General features: G+C 33.0%; 2 protein-coding genes and 6 non-coding genes across 8 annotated transcripts; 7 read left to right on the plus strand and 1 right to left on the minus strand.

Moving 5' to 3' along the window:
* Window positions 1-1,487: 1,487 nt before the first annotated feature.
* Window positions 1,488-1,637, plus strand: LOC125878067 (small nucleolar RNA snoR134). Its single transcript, XR_007447689.1, has one exon. It is a non-coding gene; the product is annotated as a small nucleolar RNA snoR134 (small nucleolar RNA).
* Window positions 1,638-1,674: 37 nt separating this feature from the next.
* On the plus strand, window positions 1,675-1,762 carry LOC125878059 (small nucleolar RNA U36a). The gene has a single exon (XR_007447682.1). It is a non-coding gene; the product is annotated as a small nucleolar RNA U36a (small nucleolar RNA).
* A 26-nt stretch (window positions 1,763-1,788) lies between these two features.
* Window positions 1,789-1,882, plus strand: LOC125878109 (small nucleolar RNA Z223). The gene has a single exon (XR_007447722.1). It is a non-coding gene; the product is annotated as a small nucleolar RNA Z223 (small nucleolar RNA).
* Window positions 1,883-2,048: 166 nt separating this feature from the next.
* Window positions 2,049-2,165, plus strand: LOC125878110 (small nucleolar RNA Z278). Its single transcript, XR_007447723.1, has one exon. It is a non-coding gene; the product is annotated as a small nucleolar RNA Z278 (small nucleolar RNA).
* Window positions 2,166-2,243: 78 nt separating this feature from the next.
* LOC125878049 (small nucleolar RNA snoR97) lies at window positions 2,244-2,351 on the plus strand. Its single transcript, XR_007447674.1, has one exon. It is a non-coding gene; the product is annotated as a small nucleolar RNA snoR97 (small nucleolar RNA).
* Window positions 2,352-2,403: 52 nt separating this feature from the next.
* On the plus strand, window positions 2,404-2,509 carry LOC125878050 (small nucleolar RNA snoR97). The gene has a single exon (XR_007447675.1). It is a non-coding gene; the product is annotated as a small nucleolar RNA snoR97 (small nucleolar RNA).
* Window positions 2,510-11,470: 8,961 nt separating this feature from the next.
* LOC125876109 (B3 domain-containing transcription factor VRN1-like) lies at window positions 11,471-15,772 on the minus strand. The gene is made up of 7 exons (XM_049557226.1): window positions 15,646-15,772; window positions 13,475-14,111; window positions 13,073-13,266; window positions 12,523-12,928; window positions 12,338-12,442; window positions 12,064-12,257; window positions 11,471-11,901 (listed from the first exon to the last, which is right to left on the minus strand). The coding sequence occupies exons 1-7, from the start codon at window positions 15,727-15,729 to the stop codon at window positions 11,629-11,631; spliced, it is 1,893 nt and encodes a 630-aa protein (XP_049413183.1). The 5' UTR covers window positions 15,730-15,772; the 3' UTR covers window positions 11,471-11,628.
* Window positions 15,773-19,632: 3,860 nt separating this feature from the next.
* LOC125876112 (external alternative NAD(P)H-ubiquinone oxidoreductase B1, mitochondrial-like) lies at window positions 19,633-24,462 on the plus strand. The gene is made up of 10 exons (XM_049557228.1): window positions 19,633-19,769; window positions 20,557-20,833; window positions 21,487-21,690; window positions 21,922-22,172; window positions 22,266-22,485; window positions 22,742-22,846; window positions 23,092-23,355; window positions 23,490-23,611; window positions 24,152-24,271; window positions 24,375-24,462. Exons 1-10 carry the CDS (start codon window positions 19,690-19,692, stop codon window positions 24,460-24,462), a joined length of 1,731 nt encoding a protein of 576 aa, XP_049413185.1. The 5' UTR covers window positions 19,633-19,689.
* Window positions 24,463-24,894: the final 432 nt, after the last annotated feature.

A 24,894-nucleotide genomic window follows, 5' to 3' on the forward strand; every position in this document is an offset into this window, starting at 1 on the left:
CCTTAAAAGTTTATAATTACAGAAATCTCTCTAACGGATACAATAATGTAAGCGCTGATACATTAATTTGATGCGCGAGATACATTNTAATTTGATGCGCAAGATACATTAATCGTTAAGTAAGATACATTACATTTTATACATGATACACTAATTTGATGCGCGAGATACAATAATGTAACCGTTGATACATTAATCTGATGCGCGAAAATAAGTGATTTTGGAGATTTTTAAAACTTATAGGGATAATGGTAATAAGTAAACTAAAATGTGGGATTTCTGTAATTTTTTCAAAAAAGATATATAAAAAAACTTATTAAGTAAACATAAGATCTCTTTTTTTAAAAAAAATTTGGCTTAAAACTCTCATTTTCATTTTGTTGAGGGTTGTTGTATGTGTTGTTATCTATTTTGCAAGTGCAATTATTTCAAACAGACCGTTCGACACTCTCGTTCGCATTCTATGTGTTGTTATCTATTTTGTAAGTTCAATTATTTCCAAAATTCTCATTGAGTGTTGTTATATGTTTTGCAAATTCAATTATTTTTAGTTTCAGACGGTTTATAAATTAGGCCCAACTCAAATATTAGATAAAATTTCCCATCAAATTTCTTTCAGTTTATGAACTGACCCAACTCAAACATAGATAAATTTTGGAGAAAAAGTTTTCTCTACCAAACACACCAATCTCTTGTTTCAATTGAATAACTCATTTCATTATAAAGTGTTTCCCACACTTTTAATTTAATTTTTAATTTTTTTTGTGTGTTCTGATTCGTCCAATAAATAGTTAAATTAACCACATCAAAAAAATATCTTTTTATTTATTTATACACATTCATCTCAATAAGCCATAAAATTCTAAAATATATGTTTAACTATATGATAAACAAATAAAAACATGACATAAGTTAATTCAAATATTTAAAATGAAATATGTTGATAAGTTCAAAGATCACTAAATAAAAGATGCTAAATATTACTTCCTTTTGTCCCAATATTATGTGGCACTTTCGTTTTTCAAGAGTCAAATAGTTTAAGTTTGATCGAAAATTTATGTATGAAATCTTTAAATTTTTTTGAAATGAAATTTATATATTTGTAAATTACGTAAAAAGTACTATAAGTCACGATAATTAATAATTCAAAATGTTTAAAAATCTATGAAAAATTTACGATGAAAGATAGACTTGTTTAAATCTCAAAATTCAAAAAGTGTCATATAAAATGAGACGAGGGAGTAGTATTAGTAACAATAACAATTAAGAAATAGTCCTAGCGGATTGCGGGCTAATCTGACCCGGAATGCGTACTGGGCCTTCACCTCACAGAGGCACAAATTAGGGTTTCAGAGTCGCTGCTTCCCCTATAAAACTCAAAAAACTCCAACCTGTATCATCAGTTATTCTTAACCTAGCTTTTTCTTTGCTTCAATGGTGTTCACCGTTTCTATTCTTTTCTTTGTATAGTAATCTGAATGTTGTATTTGCACGTAGCCTCCCGGGCTCATCTGAGTTTATATAGTGAAGTTAGAAGCCCCAAAGCTCGTGCTAAATTTAATCGCCGCTAGTGTTGCAGTTTAGCCCTTTGTACCTTCTATTCATGGCTAATTTGTGTCAAATCAACGGCAACATCCCCATTTTTGTAAGAAAATTCTGTAATTTCTTAGAATTTGGCGATGATTAAAACGGATTTATCCGCGCTTCTGAGAGAAATCGATGAAGCATAACATAAATTGGTTGAATTTCTTGATATGAGCCAGATTTATCTTCTTTTTTCACAAATTATTTTGGCAGTGATGATTTTCTAATACAGCTTTAATGCCAGTTCTGCTTCTGATTTTCTGTGATTGATAGAGCTGTTTATATTACTGAGCCTCATAATTTTATACTACTTAATCCTTTTTATTTGCTTATAATTCAATCTATGATGAGATCTGAAATTGCTGGATAGTATTTGAGATTGCAATTAGCATTCATCATGAAATTATTTAATTTCTCTGAGATTCAGAATTTTTTATTCCCAATTTTTTATATATATATTAGCAGCCGATGATGATCCAATCCAACGGTGAGGTGTAGTGGATCTAAGGTCCCTGCTTTTGCAGGGGGAACCTCCTTATTTTCACTGCATCAATCATGATCACACCGGATTTTACTGAGGCTTTTCATAGTTTTGTTCTTAATTTTTTTTTCTTAAGTATGTGTTTAACTTTGAGTTTTAACTATACTCTTGCTCTAGAATATATTAGTGGGGTTAGGGTCTGAAAAACTCAGAAAGTTAGTGCTGTTTATCAGCTTCTTCTCTTGAATAATTCAACGAGATGGAGTTAAATCATGGCACTAAATCAGTTTATAAATTTTGTATGTTGCATTGAGTTTTACTCAAATTGTATTATGCTCACTTTGTGGTGAGTGTAAATGAGAACTCATAAATTGTGTGCAGTCCATCACCTCCTATCTTGCATTTTTTTCACTAAGATTGGAGTTAAATATCAGCACTACATGTTTGTAAAATATTACTCTTATATTTTTCTATCGTGTTAATTTTTTGTAAAATTGTTGAGACTATTAAATGTTGAACAAATTTATTTTTATATTTTTACTAACTAAATAATTTGTTCAATAAAATCAAACAATACTAGTAGCATTCTAAAAGGAGTTGTTTGGTCTCTGTAGTACAACAAGACATTCCAGAAACTAGCAGATGGGTTATGGGCGGCCAGCATTGAAATAGTCTATTTTTTTTAACTTGGTCCACAGCAATGTATAAATGTGGGTGGCAAAAGAGAATTATAACTTATGAAATAGAATATGGGAGTCTAAATGTACAACTATGTTATATATGATAATGACTGTCCAAGCAAGCCCAAAATTACAACCTTTAAGTTTGCATTTTGCATTTGTTTCTTGAGAATGTGTTAATACCAGAAAGAATATTGAGAGTATCAGACACCTGTGTGTATATATTTTAAATCTCGAAGAGGCCTGATACAAAACGAATTGATACTGTATAGGCGTATTTGTTTTGAAACTCTACTCGGTGGCTGTTAACGAGGATGATTCAAATTCTAAAGAATGGGTTTTATGAGACCATATTTCAAGGATGATTCATATTCTAAAGAATGAGTTCCATGTTATCTTTTTTTTATGACAAATTTATCCATTGATCAACAATATAGTTGTGAAAATGAGAGGTATTAACGAAATATTCAAGTGAGATGTTTTAATGCCTTTTGTGTTGCAGAGAATTGTCTTGTTCTAGAAAAATCGCTTTAATTTCTAACAATTTTGCTAGAGCAAGCCAAATATTAATGTAATTCTATTGCAAGATGAATACAAGAAGATGAGACATTAAAATATTTCACTTTAATATTTCACTAATACTTTTAATTTCATAACTATGTTGTTGATCGATGAATAATATTGTTGTCGAGAAATGGTTTCATGGAACCCATTCTATAGAATATGAACAATCATACTTATAAATGGCCTTCCTTCCTACATGTGCTGTGTAGGATTACAAAAGTTATACCGGTCTCACCGACTAGTTTCAGGGGTTTCTTCAAGCTCAAAAGACTAAGGGCCTGTTTGGCCGTGCGATATGGTATTATGATATAGTATCATGATATGATATTATGATATGGAATCATGAGATGAAATTGAAATTTTGTTTAGACATGCGATATGAATTTTTTGTGTTGTATATTTTGTTATAAACATAAAAATCTCATAAGTTGTAAAACTATTAAAATAGCCCCAATTGATTATTCAATCTTATCAAATAAACAAAAATTTATAAAATCGTATAATAAATTATTACAAAGTTATTTGTTCTTCACTTAAGTAATTGTTTTATCTAATTTTAATTTAATAAAAAAAATTGAACATAAATTGTAGTGTACTAGTCTTTAATATAATACTCCCACATAGTACGAATAATTTCTTCACGTTGAACTTGCATATCTTGATCATTTGACCGAGAAGACAAACCAACATTATTACTTTTGAGCCATTTGTTGGTCAATATCATTCGCAATTATATTTTTATGCTCATTGACCATAAATATTTCATCACTTTAACAATCAGTTGGTGTGAGTTAAAGTGACTATATGTTGGTGAGAATAATAATTTTTAAAAAGTAATGTTGTGATTGTAAATTTTATTTACATATGAAATAAATGGTCAATACTCAGTAGATATAAATATGAGGTTGTTTTAACAAAATATAAACTCGTGGATCAATTTTTGTATTAAAATATCTCAAATCATGATATGAAATTCCCATATAATTCTATATCATGGTTTTTGGAGAATATGGAATCACATCTCATGATATGGAATCATGAGATGGAATCAACGTAATATCGCATGTCAAAATGCTGATTCCATCTCATGATACGCATGGCCAAACGCCTACTAATATTCTCTCCATTTCACAAAGAATGGTCTAGTTTGACTTGACATGAGTTTAAGAAAATAAAGAAAACTTTTGAATCTTGTATTCCTAAATTAAAGTTATGTCAAATGTACAAAATTGCATTTAATCTTGTGGTCTTAAATATGCCACGTGGAAAACAGAAATTAAAATATTACCAAAAAAAGAAAGAGATCATTTTTTTTAAACAAATTAAAAAGGAAAGGAGGTCANTTAAAGTAGCCCAATTGATTATATAATCATATCAAATAAACAAAAATTTATAAAATCGTATAATAAATTATTACAAAATTATTTGTTCTCCACTTAAGTAGTTGTTTTATCTAACTTTAATTTAATAAAAAAATTTGAACATAAATTGTAGTGTACTAGTCTTTAATATAATTCTCCCACATAATACGAATAATTTCTTCATGTTGAACTTGCATTTCTCGATCATGTGACCGAGAAGACGAATCAACATTGTTACTTTTGAGCCATTTGTTGGTCAATATCATTTGCAATTATATTTTTATGCTCATAGACCATAAATATTTCATCACTTTAACAATCGATTGGTGTGAGTTAAAATGACTATATGTTGGTGAGAATAATAATTTTTAAAAAGTAATGTTGTGATTATAAATTTTATTTACATATGAAATAAATGGACAGTAAATATAAATGTGAGGTTGTTTTAACAAAATATAAACTCGTGGATCAATTATTGTATTAAAATATCTCAAATCATGATATGGAATTCCCATATAATTCCATATCATGGTTTTTGGAGAATATGGAATCACATCTCATGATATGGAATCATGAGATGGAATCAACGTAATATCGCATGTCAAAATGCTGATTCCATCTCATGATACGCATGGCCAAACGCCTACTAATATTCTCTCCATTTCACAAAGAATAGTCTAGTTTGACTTGACATGAGTTTAAAAAAATAAAGAAAACTTTTGAATCTTGTGTTCCTAAATTAAAGTTATGTCAAATGTACAAAATTGCATTTAATCTTGTGGTCTTAAATATGCCACATGAAAAACTGAAATTAAAATATTACCAAAAAAAAGAAAGAGATCATTCTTTTTTAAACAAATTAAAAAGGAAAGGAGGTTATTTTTTTTGAAACGGAAGGAATATTAATAAGTGGCTAAAAGCAATACTTTCGAAATTTCCCTAAACCCGAAACACTAAACTCTAAACAATCAGAAATAAAAGATGAAAGAAAAGAAAAGAACTATTTGAGGCCACAACACCGATTGTGTGCCCTTAAGGAATTTAAGAAGTAGCAGTACCTCAAACTTTGATAACTTCAACAAATGCAAAACACAGCAACGAATCACACAAACTATTTTGTTTTGTAAGAAAATATATGCAAAAGAATGAAAAATTGGAGGTAAAATGTCACAACTCTTTGGAAAAGGCACAATTGGAGGCAAATTAGTTTGGCAACGTATGAAAACTCCTATACACTCTGCAGTGGCAACTGGAGGTATGATTAATCCAAATAATGTACAAGAGAGAAGTAAAAACAATGTACTTCATTTAAATCAAAGTAAATATATGGAGATTGCAAATGAATTTGGATCAGTATCTTCAAGTAAAACCAATTGCAAGATCGGCTAGTTTGTTCTCCAGCCAAATATTGTAAGCTTGAAAATTTATCTGCATCATATTGAGATCTAATTTGATAAATGCAGATACAAGGAAATCGTTCACAAGCCAGCAACAGGAGAAATCTGTAGGGCGTGGAATGTATGATCGTCGCGAAAAAGCACAACAGAAGTACGGAGCTATATTTTGGTGAGCCTTTGTACCTATACATAAAATTGAATGTGTCATTTTTTTTCTTCTTTAAATTGCTTTGTATCTCAATATATTCATACTCATGCATTCTAATCTTGCATTCTTCTTGATGCATACTTCACAACTCGTCATAATCTGCAGAATTTACCAGTTGAGTTTGTCCGAAAGTATATGCCAAAGACTTCAGAACTTTGAACTTCAAGATACTGATGGAAATAAGTGGAATGTCTGTTGCATTAGGAGGAAACATCGGGTGCTTTTAAGCAAAGGATGTTGAACTTTGTTATGGATAACAGTTTACTGGTAGGAGATGTTTGCGTCTTTGAGTTGATCAAGGATGTTCATGCTGATGAACTAATGCTGAAGGTGCACATGTTTCGCAATAGGGTGGAAGAAATTTTGAAAAATTTACACACTGAACGACCCTTTGATCTATATCGTGTTCAGCCAGGTCTGATTAGAAGTTCCAAAATGAGGTAACGAACTAGAGACTCAGAGAGAGATCAGAAGCAAAACTCGACAAGGAGAAGGCGGAAACCAGATGCTACACTAAACTAGGCGTAACCTAGGGCCGCACGACGTAGCCTATCTGTACCAACCCTGTCTACCGGTAAAAATTGTATACTTCAGTTCGAGGAAAGTAAGCATACATAGAGTTCAGATGCATTCGAACCATTATCTTCAAATAGAACCAATCACAAGACTGGTTAGTTTGTGAAAAAATTGGTTTGTTTTTCTGTGGAATCAAACTCAATGGAAGATGAATTAATATGAAGATTTGATAGGAATATAATTCTTTATTAGTACAAAATAAAAGTCAAGATAGTATTTTGGTAGGTGAAATTTATGTAAACCATAAAATGGTTTCACATGTTTAACCTTGACATTTTGACACATAGTGATGNACCCTGTCTACCAGTAAAAAATGTATACTTCAGTTCGAAGAAAGTAAGCATACATAGAGTTCAGATGCATTCGAACCATTATCTTCAGATAGAACCAATCACAAGACTGGTTAGTTTGTGAAAGAGTTGGTTTGTTTTTTTTGTGGAATCAAACTCAATGGAAGATGAATTAATATGAAGATTTGATAGGAATATAATTCTTTATTAGTACAAAATAAAAGTCAAGATAGTATTTTGGTAGGTGAAATTTATGTAAACCATAAAATGGTTTCACATGTTTAACCTTGACATTTTGACACATAGTGATGTCATGGACGACATCAATAGGAAGAATTTATTTCTATAAATAGGTAGCTCTTAGTTCATTTTCAAGACATCCTCTCACCTGCCTTCTCACCTTCTAAGACATTTGATCTTCTCTCTCTTGTAGTATTTCATTTGTACTATTTTAGAGTGAAATAAATATTGGTACAATTGTTCTCTGGCGGACGTAAGATCATTATGATCCGAACCACATTAAATATTGTTGTTCTTCCTTGTTCTTTAATTTTACGTTTCCACTAACAATTGATATCAGAGCCAAGGTTCTGTCTGAGTATGCTCTGTGGTTGCAACACAGTCTGAACTTCACATCAGAAAAGAATTACTTCGATTTTCTGTATTTCCAAATACATTGTAGTATAAGAGGAAGAACAAGTAAAGATGAGTTCCATGAAGTTTGAAATTGATAAATTTAGTGGGCACAACAACTTCAATATCTGGAAGATACATATGATGGCGTTATTGTAGAGGGAAGGTTCAATCCATGTTATTGACGAAAAGTACCCTGATTTCTGACAAAGAGAAGATTGAAAGAGATGCATTGAGTGTAATCCAACTGTCCCTTGCACCTAACGTACTCTGTGAAGTGAGTACAAGTACCGATGGGACGGCGAAAGAGTTATGAAAAAAGGCTGGAAGGGCTTTACAAGGACCGGTCAGTGACAACAAGGCTGTTGTTACAACGTCGTCTTCATACATTTAAGATGGATTTAGGTACTTTGTTGCAGGACCATCTAGATACGTTCAATAAACTTGTGATGGACTTAAAGACTGCTGGAATTAAAAAGGATGATGAGACACTTGAATGCGCTTTGCTATTTTCATTGACTTCAAAATATCGTGATATTGAGAATTCAATGATGTATAGCAAGAAGTCTATCACTCTTGAGCAAGTGTGGCAAACACTTAACTCTTGTGATGTGCGGATGCATTTTGAAGAAGACAAAAGTGATGAAACTAGTGGACTCTTTGTGAGAGGTCGTACTAGCCAACAGGGAAGGAGCAAATTGAAGTACAGATCAAAGTCTCGTGTGAACAAAAAGAATGCGGAGTGTTGGAGTTGTCACAAGAAGAGGCACTTTGAAAGAGATTGCCCTATGTTGAAGTCCAATGAAAAGGCGAGTGCATCCATTGTTGAGCAAGTACATGATTCTGATGTTGATTATGTACTAATAACATCATGCAATAGTGGAGTTTATGACAACAAATGGGTCTTAGACTCTGGTTGTACTTTGTATATGACATTCCGAAGAAATTGGTTCGTAGCTATGAAACAAGTGGAGGAACCGTATTAATGGGCAATAATGCAACTTGTAAAATAGTTGGCATTGGTTCTGTTCGTGTTCGCTGCCATGATGGAATCGTGAGGACTATTACAGAAGTCCGTCATGTTCTTGATCTGAAGAAAAATTTGATCTCCCTGGGTACTTTGGATAAACAAGGCTACAAGTACATGAGTGAAGGAGGAACTATGAAAGTGACTAAAAGGTCTTTAGTCATGTTGAAGGCCAAGCTAGAGGATGGCCTCTACACACTTGCGGGAAACACCTTTATTGGCTCTGTAAATAAATCTATAGTGTTATCTAATGATGACAAGGCAAAATTATGGCACATGAGACTAGGTCATATGAGCGTATGAGGATTGGATATGTTGAGCAACCACAACCTTTTGAATGGTGAGAAGATTAGCACACTTGAATTTTGTGAGCACTACGTTTTAGGGAAGCAGAAAAAGGTCAGCTTCAACACTGGCAAGCACAATATGGGCGGGGTGCTAGACTACATCCATTCAGATTTATGGGGTCCCTCTAAGCTTCCATCAAAGGGAGGAAAGATGTATCTTCTCACATTCATTGATGATTTTTCACGAAAGATTGGGTGCATTTCTTGAAGGCAAAAGGTGATGATTTTGAAACATTTAAAGAGTGTTAGATTTTGGTTGAAAATCAAATGGAGAGAAAAATCAAGTATCTTCGCCAGACAATGGCTTGGAGATAAATCATTTGTACTCTTTTGGAGTGAAATAAATATTGGTGCAGTTGTTCTCTAGTGGATGTAGGATCATTCTGATCCGAACCACATTAAATATTGTTGTTCTTCCTTGTTCTTTAATTTTACATTTCCACTAACAGTTTGTTTAACCAACAGAAAATCTGAAGCTCGAAAAATTTATCTGCATCATACTGAGAGCTAATTTGATGAATTGCAGATACAGAGAATTCATCCGGACAGCAACAGGAGAAATCCGTAGTGCATGGAAGCTCTGGTAATCGTCGTAAAAGAGGACGACCAAGGGATGCAGAAGCAAACAGGGCACCTACTGCTGCCAAAATGTTTACTCCAGAAAATCCTTACGATAACTCTTGGAGAATATCACGTGGTGCGGAACTATATTCCGGTGAACCTTTCTACCTATACAATAAACTAAAGGTGTCTGATTATTTTTTTTTGGCTGAAACTGCTTTGTATCTTAATATGTTCTTTACTCATGTAAACTAATTTAACATTCTTATTGAATCTTGACACATACTTCGCAATTTGTCCGAGATTATATGCCAAAGACTTCAGAACCAATTAAACTTCAAAATTCTGATGGCAATAAGGGGACTGCACATTGCCTTAGGAGGAAAACGTGTATGTTTCTAAGCAAAGGATGGGTACATTTTGTTAGGGATAATAATTCAGGCTGATGAACTTATGCTGAAGGTGAATATATTCTGCAATAAGGTGGAACAAAATTCAATAATTTGATGCACTTGTAGTGATCTGAATAAATATTGTCTATCGGTAAATGAGGGAGGTGATATTTTTTGGATGATCTTCTTCGCCTTTTTTTCTTTCCAATTGGAGCCTTGTAAGTTGTAACTCTAGCTGTTGATAGGTCCATTTTAGCAATGCAGAGGCTATTTTCTTGATATTCTTTTGCCCTTTTTTGTTTGTGCATTTTTTTCTCACATGCTTTCCATTGGTCAACAATCAGCTAAAGTTCTCTAACAGAGACTTGATGGAGTTAAGCTGAATTGAGGGGGAGTCATTTTGTCACAATTGTGATTTCTTCATAAAATTACTTTCTTTAATTCATTGATGGACGTTAAGGTGGTGTCAAATGAGGGTTGAATTAATAAGTAGTTGGGGTCATTATTTTGTTGTTTTATCGACGATAATGACTTCATTATTATTTTTACTTCTTTATTTCTTTTACGAGAGTGTTTCCTTAACAACCGTGGCTACTAACAACACACTATTACTACTTCCTAGCATCAACTTTTGCATGGTATTCCGAACTTTTTTAAGTAGAATGCCAAAATTGCTATTTTTAAGTAGTTGAACTTTTGTTCAAGTGTGTTATGCAGCAAAGATTGGATCACTTCATATGGAGTGGTGCTTTATTTTTCCTCACAAGTTTTATAGACAAGAGCATATTACTGATTGAGACTTTTTGGGATAATGGCCAAAGAAGAATATTGACTGAATTATTGAAGTATATAAATAGAGAAAAATGGTTAATTTTACTACATGAGAAAAGGAAAAGGGCAAATGCCCTATGAGGATCTTAAGATTTTTGTAATTTATTTTTCTTTTACATTTTCCCCTTCAACATAAAGAAGCACATAGGGTTAAGGTTGCGCTGCGAGTTCATCTATTCTCTTAAAATTTGGCAGCAAAAGAGGCTATGGAAAAGGGCTTTTTCAAGGTTTTCATCCCTCAAAATAGTGCAAGTCGACTGGTAAATACACTTCCCTCTCGTGGTATTTTATTTCTCGAGACTTTTTTTCTTGAATTTATTTATTCTTTAGGAGATGCTACAATGGATTAAAGAAAGTACTTAGCATTTATTCACGTTTGGAATTCAGAATTTTATGAAGATATCACAATTGTGACAAAATGACTCCCCCTCAATTCAGCTTAACTCCATCAAGTCTCTGTTAGAGAACTTTAGCTGATTATTGACCAACGGAAAGCATGGGAGAAAAAAATGCACAAACGAAAAAAGGCAAAAGAATATCAAGAAAATAGCCTCTGCATTTCTAATATGGACATGTCAACAGCTAGAGTTACAAGGCACCAATTGGAAAGAAAAAAAAAGGCGAAGAAGACCATCCAAAAATATCACCTCCCTCATTTACCAATAAACAATATTTATTCAGATCACTACAAGTGCGTCAAATTATTGAATTTTGTTCCACCTTATTGCGGAATATATGCACCTTCAGCATAAGTTCATCAGCCTGAATGCCCTTGATCAACTCAAAGACACAAGCATCTCCTAACACTAAACTATTATCCCTAACAAAATGTACCCATCCTTTGCTTAGAAACATATAAGTTTTCCTCCTAAGGCAATGTGCAGTCCACTTATTGCCATCAGAATTTTGAAGTTTAATTGGTTCTGAAGTCTTTGGCATATAATCTCGGACAAATTCAGGTGGTATATTCTGCAGATTAGGACAAATTGCGAAGTATGTGTCAAGATTCAATAAGAATATTAAATTAGTTTACATGAATAAAGAACATATTAAGATACAAAGCAGCTTCAGCCAAAAATTTTTTTAAAAAATCAGACACCTTTAGTTTATTGTATAGGTAGAAAGGCTCACCAGAATATAGTTCCGCACCACGTGATATTCTCCAAGAGTTATCATGAAGTAAGGATTTTCTGGCGTAAACATTTTGGCAGCAGTAGTTGCCCTGTTTGCTTCTGCATCCCTTGGTCGTCCTCTTTTACGACGATTACCAGAGCTTCCATGCACTACGGATTTCTCCTGTTGCTGTCCGGATGAATTCTCTGTATCTGCAATTCGTCAAATTAGCTCTCAGTGATGCAGATAAGTTTTTTGAGATTCAGATTTTCTGTTGGTTAAACAAACTAACCAGTGTTTGCTTCTGCATCCCTTGGTCGTCCTCTTTTACGACGATTACCAGAGCTTCCATGCACTACGGATTTCTCCTGTTGCTGTCCGGATGAATTCTCTGTATCTGCAATTCATCAAATTAGCTCTCAGTGATGCAGATAAGTTTTTCAAGCTTCGGATTTTCTGTTGGTTAAACAAACTAACCAGTCTTGTGATTGGTTCTATCTGAAGATAATGGTTCGAATGCATCTGAACTCTCTGTATGCTTACTTTCATCGAACTGAAGTATACAGTTTTTACCGGTAGACAGGGTTGGTTCAGATAGGCTACCAGTGTGTAAATTTTTCGAATTTTCTTCCACCCTATTGCGAAACATGTGCACCTTCAGCATTAGTTCATCAGCCTGAACGTCCTTGATCAACTCAAAGACACAAACATCTCCTACCAGTAAACTGTTATCTGTAACAAAGTTCAACCATCCTTTGCTTAAAAGCACCCTATGTTTCCTCCTAATGCAACGGACATTCCACTTATTTCCATTAGTATCTTGAAGTTCAATTAGTTCTGAAGTCTTTGGCATATACTTTCGGACAAACTCAACTGGTAAATTCTGCAGATTATGATGAGTTGTGAAGTATGGCATCAAGAAGAATGTAAGATTAATATGCATGAGTATGAATATATTGAGATATAAAGCAGTTTAAAGAAGAAAAAAATGACACATTCAGTTTAATGTATAGGTACAAAGGCTCACCAGAATATAGTTCCGTACTATGTTGTATTTTTCAAGAATCTGCAAGAAGTAAGGATTTTCTGGAATGAACATTTTGGCAGTTTGAATGGCCCTGCTCGTTTCTGATGCTTTCTGTTGTGCTCTTTCGCGACGATCATACCTTCCAAGCCCTACAGATTTCTCCCGTTGCTTACTCGTGAACGATTTCCTTGTATCTGCATTTATCAAATTAGATCTCAATATGATGCAGATAAATTTTCAAGCTTACAATATTTGGTTGGAAAACAAACTAGCTGGTCTTGCAATTGGTTTTATTTGAAGATACTGATACAAATTCATCTGGAATCTCCATATATTTACTTTCATTGAAATGAAGTACATTGTTTTTACTTCTCTCTTGTTCATTATTTGGATTAGTCATACCTCCAGTTGCCACTGCAGAGTGTATAGGAGTTTTCATACTTCGCCGAACTAATTTTCCACCTACTGGCTTAGTTAAACTGCCATTGCCCGATATGTTCAAATTCTTTGCATTTAATAGCTGTCCGTTATCATGTAATTTGTTTGTTCTGCTTCTTGTTTCATAGCAGCGCGAAATCTTAATCTTTCCAGATGCAATTTTACGTCTTTTGGCTCTATGTGAAAGTTCAGATGACTTAGCTGAACTCTCTGGTCCCTGCTCAGTTTCCAAAAGATCCACAATTTCAACGGAGCTTGTGACACCCTTATCACCAGCAATTTTATCCTTTCCGTGAGAAAGATCCTGAGCAACGTCACGTGATTTAGCATTACCATGACTCCTAAGTTGATAATCAACCTCAGTTGCGGCTAGGTCAAATATGTGGACATTGAAACATGAGGTCTGTCCATATTTGAACAGTAAAAAGTACCAACAGTTGACAGAATGATGTTCCATAAACTCTTGCCAACCATCATGAAGCCAAATCATTTTACCAGCCTTCTTCACGCCCACAGACCAGAAATCATCAGTGGGAACAATAATCTTGACGGTATCAAGGAGTTCATCTCCATGTTCCTGGACAAATTTGTCTGGCAATCGCTGCACACAGAAACAACGAATGTAGATTTTTAAAATTAAGATCAGACATAAATTATAACCATTTAAGACAAAACTGTAGTGCAGAATTATGAAACTAATTAGAATGGAGTGCGCATGTACTAGCAAGCAGAAAAACAATCTTAACAAATAAGCAGGAGCCACGAGACTAGAAGAATATGGCTGACAATCTCAAGAATTCGACCAGTACCAACAGTGTAATTTGGAGCCAAAAAATAGCCAATTTGCCATAGATTATGAGGAATCAATATCTGAAATTACACTACAAGTATAAACTACCCTAATTTCTGTTTTGTTATCAACCATAGATTATTCATTCTTTGCTTTGTTATAAAAAGAGAAGTAGACAATTCTACGTAACTTAAGGAAGGATTACACAACTCCTTGAAGAAGCTGGGACATTGGACAATGTCACTTGCTGCATTGAATTCTGTTTCTCACTAGAATGACATTGTGTACATCAAGGAACATCTCTATCATGGGGAGGCAACTAAAATCTTAAAACTTCAGACATAAAACCTCCATCCGCACCTGATCTTTTACCTTCATTTGCACTATTGAATCGAGCAAAAAGGGATGACCAACTGAACATCATCAGTTTCCACTTAGGTTCAGAACATCAATGCGAGAACCAGGAGATACAAGTAATTTATGTACAAATTAAGCTCTCTTATATAACATTGTTGAAGAAAATGCCACCTTAGTCCTCCTAGTACTCCATATCACGTTATTGAGTTCAAAAGGTACACTATAATAGCTATGAAACACTAAGATAAGCGGCAGTACAAATATCACGCAGCGATGAATTTCCTTACGGGATCATTGTTTCACTTATGTGCCCAAATTGAAAATGTTCTGCTACTTCTAATTATGTAGAATTACAGGTTCAGCAAAAACCAGTAACTTTAGCTCAAACTGTAAATTCATCCAATATGGATAAATATTCTATCAAAAACCCAGTAAGAGAAATTATGGTGGTGGAGTACAGTAGTTTCAAACCACCTAAAAATTGTACTGAAGCTTCATATGAGAAAACCTAAACTAGACATCAAAATTCTAAGCTAACTATATTTTCTGGTTCATATATTACAGTTTATGAGTTCTAAATTCTACATATACTACTAGGTCACCTAAAAGATAATTAGGTAAACTGTTCAAAATAAGTCTGAAAGTACCAACCCGTAAAATAAAGGTAATAGTAAATAAATGATACTCGAACTTAGCCTCACCTAACAATTACACACTCCAACTTTGAGAGAGTACATAACTTGCAACTAAACATTCTAACTCGTCCCCATGATGCTAATACCTCTAGATGATCGTTTTGTAAATTGGAGTGTTGATGAGTTGGTCCTCTAGATTTGCATACTCAAAATTGGAGCTTTATCAAGTTTGAATATTTCTATTATGCATAAAACAAAGCATTCAATCAAATTGATACAACCATTAAATTAGTAGAACGTGCATATAAGTTATAACCTAAATCCTCTGTACTATTTTAGTAATAACAACTTACAAGTTGACGATCGTCCATTACAGAGGGCTCAACAATGACGTAGAAACTTCCGGCCGAGTAGGAGTTGGAGCACGATTCCATCATCACGCCGCATGCACTGAGCGATTTCCCGGTTGGCCAGTTTTTTTTACCCTTTTGGCTAAAATCAAGGGTACAATCTGTTCTTTAATATATAATAAGTGGATCATCGACTAGCTTACCACTCGGGCCTTTACGTGTGGTAGCAGATTTTTCGGCTTTGTAAAATTGAAGGATAAATATTCCCATAAATAACAAAATATATTATTAATTATAGGTAATTTAAAATAAATTTCTTTGCCTAAATATTTTATTTTTTCTGTTTTAATGTAGGGATAATTGTACAGAATGACAAACTTATAATCTTAAAATAAATAGAGTAGCTACTGTTTGATTTAATTGCGTCCCGTAGCAAACGTTTGTCAGTCGCCTCTCTCCCTCCAAATTCTCGCTCACCACTCTCCCTTTCTCGCTCGCCTCTCTCACTTTATACAACATAATTGTATAAATTGTGTTTTTGTTTGTATAAAGCAAGAGAAAATTGTATATACACATGCAAAGACATATATATTCGTCTTATACACTTATAATTATACAATACAAATATTCCCCTGCCCAGTTCTCTTTTGCCTTTCTCTCTTTCTTGTTTTATACAAATACAGATTATACAATTATAATGTATAATTTATGTTTGTATAAAGCGAAAGAGAGAGCGATTTTTTATATACAAATATTTTTGCCAACGATTTATACAAACGAGAGGCTAACAACAATTTATACAAATGGCCTGCCAGCGAAATTATACAAATCTGAAGAGGAGCCAACGAATTATACAATTGCTTCTTTTTGTATATATGTATAGCGAAATAGACATATATAGCTTTCAATTGTATATGTATAGCGAATTATACATATATATGTTTGTTATGGAGCGCAATTAGGCAAACTTTACTATAGCATACAAATATGATTTTTTTGTTTGCTATATGTGAAAGTTACTCTTTAATGTATTAGTGTGGGTCTGATTTGAAGAAAAAAAATTGTTTATCTTATAATTTTAAATTAATGATAAGTATATAAAATATATCGCATTTTAATCTTATAATCTTAAACATAAAGTTAAAATTAAAAAGTTATATAAAAAAATATTTCTAGATCAAACTATTTAACAGTTGTGATTTATAATACTCCTATGTATATTCTATATCAATTAAGGGATTGATATGTATACTAGCACCAAAAATGAAATTGATGATGATCATTTTTAACTTCTTTCTCAACTTTGAACTATAGAGGTTCTTCTTCGTCAGATTTCAAACATTGCAACACGTGTATTGAAATATTAAAAAATAATTTAATTATTAAGTGATCAACAATAGCAAGAAACCTTTTTTTCAACCTAAAGCCAATCAATTATGATTTCAAGTTGATTATGGAGTAATTTTTACAGGATACGCAACATACTTCCATCAGAATCTTTAGTAAGCAAGCTATAGTTAATATTTAATATTAACACTACATTTATAAACCATTTTGAATTAAAATAGTTAGCACTCAGCTTGACCTGATCATATATATAAATATCTTGGTTACAGACTACGTACCACTATTTAATTAAACTTTTAGAGAGATTAAGTCATACGTAGTTCTTTTACATATCAAATAAAACACCTATTCACGGAATAAAAATAAAATCTTTAAGTTACACCAAATGCATATAGTAAAATTAAGAAAAACTGAAACGAAAAATAATTTTTTTGAAAGATTACGTAGATTCAAAAATGGTCAAACACACCACGTGACAAAGAGCAAATTAGGAGAACTCAATGCCTTAATTTGTGGGTCTATTTTTGAAACAACAATATAATCTTTCAAATATGCAAAATTGGTAAATAATAATAATAATAATTACTCTTAATTATGAGAAAAACTCTTTAAAATGTATTTAATGATTGCTATTGAACTCTTTAAAAGGTATTTTAAATTTCAATTATTAAATTTATTATCCTAATTTTTAACCGTTTTCCACCATGTCATTTTAAAATTTTCGATGAGATGGATGCCAAGTACCAATTTTCCCCTTTAAGTTATACAGCATATATTCACTATAATCACTGAATAAAATCTTTACGTTACATTTAAATGTATATAGTATGGTTACAAATCAAAACATCCAAAGAATAAAAAAAAAAAATTAAACCCAAAAAATTGAAAAGGAAAATTCTTTTGTCAATGGGGTAAAGTATTCTTAAAAGTAAAATTTGAATAGATTCAAAATTGGTCAAAGAGCAAATTAGGAGAACTCAATCCCTTAATTTATGGGTTGGGTATTTATTTTTTTAAAACAACAATATAATCTTCCAAATATAACATTCCTTTGAAGCCCTATATAAGAGTTGTACATGTGTAGCAATTATCATAAACAATTCATACTTTGAGAAATTACACAAAAAGTGAAGAGTTAAAAAATGATGAAGAGTTACATTGTGTTTTCTTTCTTCTCCTTGGCAATATTTCTCACTTTTTTTCAACCTGCCTTAGGTAAGTACTGATTTTATAATGTATATGCAAGTTACATTGGCTTTTTTAATTTACTTTCATAATTTTGATTAATGTGTATGTATATATTTTTTTTCATGTTTCAGTGTCAGGTGAAATTCAATTTTGTCCGGGAACATTCAAGGCTGATGAGACCTGTGATAAAATAAGATGCGGATATCTAGCTTTATTTAAATGGCCAGCGAGTAAGATGCCTCAGAATTGCAAATGTGCTCCTGCTGGAAAAAATCATAGCACTTGCACATGTATGATAGTTTGCGATGCAAAATTATAATAATGCATATTGTATGGTTTTGATGTGGATGACATTAAATATGTGTTGACTGATTATGAATAAACGTTAATAAAAGTTCTCTTTTTTATGTTCAATCTTAATATTTTTATATTTAATCGAGCTTATATTTTCAACTTCTTCTTATACGGTAGTTTATGCATAAGGATTTGAAAAATAAAAATCTAATGTTTGAGATTTAAATTTGAATTCAAAACCTCAAGATAAGTATTGATCTCCCTCTGTCACTAAGTCAATTTCTAATCTTATGTTCAAAAGATCAAGATCTAAATATATACATAAAAAATACCTTAAATGTACAATGTAATTTTTTTTGTCAAAAGAATTTGGGTGAACCTCTGGGTCGAGATCACATTATTACAGTAGTGTAACGTTTGTCTTAACAATGAGATGAAGGATAATACACAGTTTCTCATATATTGGGACAATTAGGGAAAATTTATCTTATGGTCATCCTCCAACGATTTATAACGTAAACGTTCCATTTTTTATGTCATGTAATAGTCATCTAATTAAGATTTAGTAACTAAAATATAATGTAAACAAATAGCACTTCTAAAGTATATAAAGATAAAAATTGATTATTAGGTAACAAGCAAAAAGAAATGAGCACACTAAATTTGTTACACGAAATGAAATTTTTCGTTATAACAAAATAATACATTAGGTAACAAGCGGAGCCATCTTATAGTCAAGGGGTTCAACCCCTTTGGCGAAAATTATATTATTTATACATGGTTAAATAATTATTTTTTTATATATATATATAGTAGATGTCGAACCCCTTTGAACTACTTTGTATCTTTATTTCTTCAGATTTTGAACCCCCTATTGAAAATTCTGGTTCTATCACCGATAACAACCATCCAAACAAGGGTGGCCGTTCTCAATATTATTCCCCTTCAAAATTACTCTTTTGTTGATCAAAAAATAAAATGTTGAATTAATGAATTATTGATTATTAATTTTTGTGTTTGGAGAGGAGAAGTTACAAGTGTCATTAAACTTAATTAACGCTTTTAAGATCTGTAGACTCGGGTTAGAAGCTGCCACGTTCAACAATTTACACTCTCTTTCTATGTCAAATCAATTCACTAAACTAATTAAGCAGATTATGTAACACAAATACAAAAAAAAGTGTTAAATTTTTTGAACATTTTGAGAAGAAGAAGAAGATGAGGGGTTTCTCATATTTGAAAAAAGCTCTTCATATCCGCTCTTCTTGTTCAAGGCTTTTGGTTGTCTCATGTATCAGGTATATGTTCTGTTTGATCTCTTAAAATGTTTGCAGATTCATATAGTTTCTCATTTTTTCTTCTGTAGTTCTGTTTAATGCGTTTGTTTCATCTAAAAGCTTAAATTGTTAGAGAGACATATTTATTTTTATTTAGTAGATTATGTTTTCAACACGTCCCCTGGAATTTCATCAATTATCATTTACCTCCTTTATTTGCTACGAAGTTTTTGCACGGATTGCCTCTGCTACGGGTGGTCTTTAGTTTTTGCCCTCAAATATGATGCTCTTTAATTTTTGGTCGGCTTCTCATTTAAAGAAAATTTGTAGGCTATAGTACCCTTATTTATGACAAAATTTCGCAAGACATAAAGTTTAGAGGACTTTTGCTTTGTCTAGCATAAATTTTGTAGGAGTTAAGTTATCGGGTATAAGTTGTGTTGTATCTGATTGCTCGCATAAGTTTAGAGAACTTGTCTTGTTTAACATAAGTTCTGTAGGAATAAGTTATGTTTCTTACTACATAACTTTGTGGATTCTAAAACTGAACTTTATTATGCCTCTATTGACATAAATTCTTTAGGAAGTAAGTTATGCCAACTTATGGGTTCTGAACTGAATATATGCCTCTAACAACATAAGTTCTGTAGGAATTAAGTGACATAACTTTTGTAAGGCATAACTTGTGTTATATTATGATACAAAGATATAAACTTATGGGTTGTGATTATTTGCTTTGTTTTTTCAATGTCAAGTGTATTTTCTGCTACTTTTTGTGACTTGTTTCTTTTTTTTTTTGATGTTATAGTAGCGGGGGTCTCTTGGTATATGCAGAAAATGTAGACAACAATGAAAAAATTGTTGAAAGGAGTCGATTAGATTCAAAAAAGAGGAAGAAAATTGTGGTACTTGGAACAGGATGGGCTGGCACCAGCTTCCTAAAGGATATGGATATTTCTTCCTATGATGTCGAAGTGGTGTCTCCGCGTAACTACTTTGCATTTACTCCTTTGTTACCTAGTGTCACTTGTGGAACTGTTGAGGCACGAAGCGTTGTAGAGCCAGTCAGGAACATAATAAAGAAGGTAAGATGAGTTCTTGTTACAACTTGTTTTGGGTGTGCATAACTTACTCACATCCAATGTTTGCAATTAACAAATAAATACATAACATGTATCTTTAACATATAGTTTCATCAGTTAATCTTGGTTAATAATAATCTAGCGTTGTCTAGTTTCCCTATCAATATTAGTATTACTCTCCTAATAACCTTTTTTTTAATTATTATTATTATCCGTTGTCTACTTTGTTTCAGTTATCATATTACTTCTCGTTGATACTGTTCTTGTCTCCACTATTTTGGGCAATGTGACATTCATTACTGTATTTCCTTTTCGAACCTGTTTTTTTGTTTGCTTTACTTGAACCGAGGTCTATCGGAAACAATCTCTCTACCTTCACGAGGTAGAGATAAGGTCTGCGTATATACCACCCTCTCAAGACCCCACTTGTGGGATTACACTGGGTATGTTATTGTTGTTATTGTTGCAAATCAATTTATCGCTTAATTTTGGTAAATCAATGTAGTTTGGTGTAAATACGCGTATATAACTGGACCATCCAGTTTTCTTCTCACACGATTTCTAATCGTGTTGCTCTTGATTGATTTTTTTTTTTGTACATGTTGCTCTTGATTGATACCTATGTATTTTTCTGAATTCTTGTTTATTTCCTACAGAGAAATGGAGAAATTCAATTTTGGGAAGCAGAATGTCTCAAGATTGATCCTGAAAACCATCAAGTCATTTGCCGTTCTACTGTCGAAAATTTGGTTGGCGAGAACGATTTTTCGCTAGAATATGACCATTTGGTTGTAGCAGTTGGAGCTCAAGTGAACACTTTTAACACTCCCGGTGTTGTGGAACATTGTCACTTTCTGAAGGTTAACTTCTCTGTCTCTATCTATGCTCTTTCGTGATTAATTCAGATAGCGGATTCATTACACATTTTCTCTACACTATGCAACTACATGTATTTTTAGACCTCATAAATAAAATAGTTTTTGATTCATTAGTCAGATTGATGGTTTCTTTTATTGATGAGTGATTTTGTGTGTGAAATGGCAAAAACAGAATTTTTTATTTCTCAAAAGAGTGAATCATGTGTTATACAGGAAGTTGAAGACGCTCAGAAGATACGGAGGACTGTAATAGATTGTTTTGAAAAAGCTGTCCTCCCGGGCTTAAGTGATGAAGAGCGAAGGACCAATCTCCATTTCGTTATAGTTGGAGGGGGTCCAACCGGAGTGGAATTTGCAGCTGAGCTACATGACTTTGTTCATGAAGATTTGGTAAAATTATACCCTTCAGTTAAGGATCTAGTGAAGATAACTGTCATTCAATCTGGAGATCATATCCTGAACACGTAATAATTCACGAACTTACATGTCACCTTAAAAAAATGAGATTCCAATATTGGACAACTTATTAGAGATCATAATGTATTGGCTATGTGCAGGTTTGACGAAAGAATTAGCTGTTTTGCTGAAACTAAGTTTCAAAGAGATGGAATTGAGGTTTTGACAGGTTGCCGTGTTGTTAGTGTTTCTGAACATTCAGTTAACATGAAAGTAAAATCTACAGGAGAATATGTCGTTGTACCACATGGGATGGTTGTGTGGTCTACTGGAGTCGGTACTCGCCCATTTGTGAGGGATTTCATGGAAGAAATTGGCCAGGTATGTTGGCACTATGATCCCCCTTTGTGTTTGTCTATTGTGTTATTAATCACCAATAATGCCCCTGATGAGTTGTGGCTGCCTCGTGTGGGCTCTGTGTGTTCAACTGAACTTATTGCTTTCGACTTGAACTATACATACATATGCGCCACAAATTAGGAGCATCTAATAAGGACAAACTCATTCGTCTCTGGTGGTAGTCCTTTCCTTTATGCTATATTCAGTTATCATGACCATGTGATTTTTTATTTGGCAGGGGAAGAGATGGATCCTAGCAACTGATGAATGGTTACGAGTAAAGGGTTGTCCCAATGTGTATGCTATTGGTGATTGTACCACTGTCGATCAACGTAAAATTATGGTATGCAAGCCTTTGGCCAAGTAGCTACATAACAGGATATCTATTCCCAACTCTGTTTATTCTTCTTTTTATGATAAATAACTTCCATGAATAAGCAAACAAAATACAGTCCTAAATTTCAATGTAGTTTAGTCCCCCAACAAATCGTAATCCGTGAAGTACACCGCCAGCACGCACTAGATTCAAAATATTGACACACTTTCACATTTTTCACCTTCAATTTGCATTTTCGTGTGTCGCTTCAGGAAGATATTTCAACCATTTTTGAAGCTGCGGATACGGATCGTTCTGGAACCTTAACTATCGAAGAATTCCAAGATGTTCTGGAAGACATAATCATCCGATATCCTCAAGTGGAGTTGTACCTGAAGAGCAACCATTTGTTTCAAGTAACGGAGTTATTCAAGGATTCAGAAGGAAATGAGAGAGAGGAGGTAGATATTGAAGGATTTAAGTTAGCCCTTTCTCATGTCGATTCCCAAATGAAGAGTCTACCTGCTACTGCTCAGGTATATATTCCCTTGTGATTGTATTCATTGATGATATCTTAGTGTACGTAATCCCATGGTCAAAGGGATCGTACACGACCTTTTGTTTTACTTCATTTTTTTTATATCAGTTTCTTTTCTTTTCACATTGGTAGGTTGCTGCTCAGCAAGGTTCATATCTTGCTGACTGCTTTAACCGTTGGGAACAGTGCAACGCTAACCCTGAAGGTCCTCGCCTATTTGGAAGTGCTGGGCGTCATGCATTTCGACCCTTCACGTATGGCTTCCTCTTCTAGAGTGAATTATTTTCTTATTTTACTGTTGCATGTATGAGAATACATGAAAAACTTGATTGTGCTATTTGTTTCTACATTTCCTCAGTCACACAGAATGTTATATCTGTATGATGGTGTCATCTGTTTTTGCTTCCCCAAATGAAAGTACATCTCGTCCTCCGTTATACGCACTCGATAGCTAATTATAGTAAATTTGAGATTCCTGATTTTCTGTATGGGTGGAGCTAGGGGAGCACAAGGGGGTTCATTTGAATCCTCTTTGCTGGAAATTAACTGTGTATATACAGTCAATTTTTTAAAGAAGTATGTATAGTAGACGTTGAATTTCCTTCTCTGTGTATTTACTTCCTTATATTTATCACATATGTAGACCATAAGTTTCATGAGAAGTTTTTAAAGCCATACAAATGTTATGATATGTTTAAGACATAGGTTTCAAGATATTGTTCGTGCAATGATTCTCTGCACTTGCTTAAAATTTTAGATCCGTCTCTCCTTAATTCTTGAATGTTGTGATGCAGGTATCGGCATTTAGGGCAATTTGCACCATTAGGTGGGAGCAAAGCAGCAGCAGAGCTTCCTGGAGACTGGGTATCAATGGGTCGTAGCACACAATGGCTTTGGTATTCTGTGTATGCAAGGTGATTAATTAAATGTATTAATTCATCAATAATCACATAATTATGTATGTTTTTTTAAAGAAGATTTAGTCTAATTAATATATAATATTTATCATTATTTCAGCAAGCAAGTTAGCTGGCGTACAAGGATCTTAGTTGTATGGGATTGGACAAGAAGATACATTTTTGGAAGAGATTCAAGTCGAATATGATGCTTAATTTTGACCTTGTCTCTTTGCTACTTTTTGGTGACCAAATGCAATAATTTTATATTTGTATAAACTTTTAATGTACATCGAATAGTAATTAATAATTGCAAAGTGTTCAAATTTATCTCTGAACTATGTAGAATGGTTTATTTTTATCCTCCGGTTAATAGCTGAGGTTAAAAAAAAAATTATATTTTGATTCAAGTTGGGGAATTAATATTTAAAGGGTTTGATTGCTCAGATAGTCACTCAATTTTTTTAAATATTGCCATTAAAATCATTTTTTTTATGAGCAAAAGACACCTAAATGAAGGAGAAGTCCATGAAAATTTAAAGTAATTATATATATACGTACATGGAACTAAATAAACTAATAACAAATACAGAAATATAGAAGGTAGTTACCACTTACCATTTACTTCTCAAATTTCACAT

This window comes from Solanum stenotomum, chromosome 9 (genome assembly GCF_019186545.1).
Source record: "Solanum stenotomum isolate F172 chromosome 9, ASM1918654v1, whole genome shotgun sequence".
NCBI lineage: Eukaryota > Viridiplantae > Streptophyta > Magnoliopsida > Solanales > Solanaceae > Solanum > Solanum stenotomum.

Coding starts and splice junctions, on each gene's coding strand:
- LOC125876109 (XM_049557226.1), bottom strand. CDS start 15,729: ATGATGGAATCGTGCTCCAACTCCTACTCGGCCGGAAGTTTCTACGTC. Junction 12,929..13,072: donor TAGTACGGAACTATATTCTG/GTGAGCCTTTGT, acceptor CATAATCTGCAG/AATTTACCAGTTGAGTTTGT. Junction 12,443..12,522: donor TAGAACCAATCACAAGACTG/GTTAGTTTGTTT, acceptor GATGAATTGCAG/ATACAGAGAATTCATCCGGA.
- LOC125876112 (XM_049557228.1), top strand. CDS start 19,690: ATGAGGGGTTTCTCATATTTGAAAAAAGCTCTTCATATCCGCTCTTCT. Junction 21,691..21,921: donor AACATTGTCACTTTCTGAAG/GTTAACTTCTCT, acceptor TGTGTTATACAG/GAAGTTGAAGACGCTCAGAA. Junction 22,173..22,265: donor GGAGATCATATCCTGAACAC/GTAATAATTCAC, acceptor GGCTATGTGCAG/GTTTGACGAAAGAATTAGCT.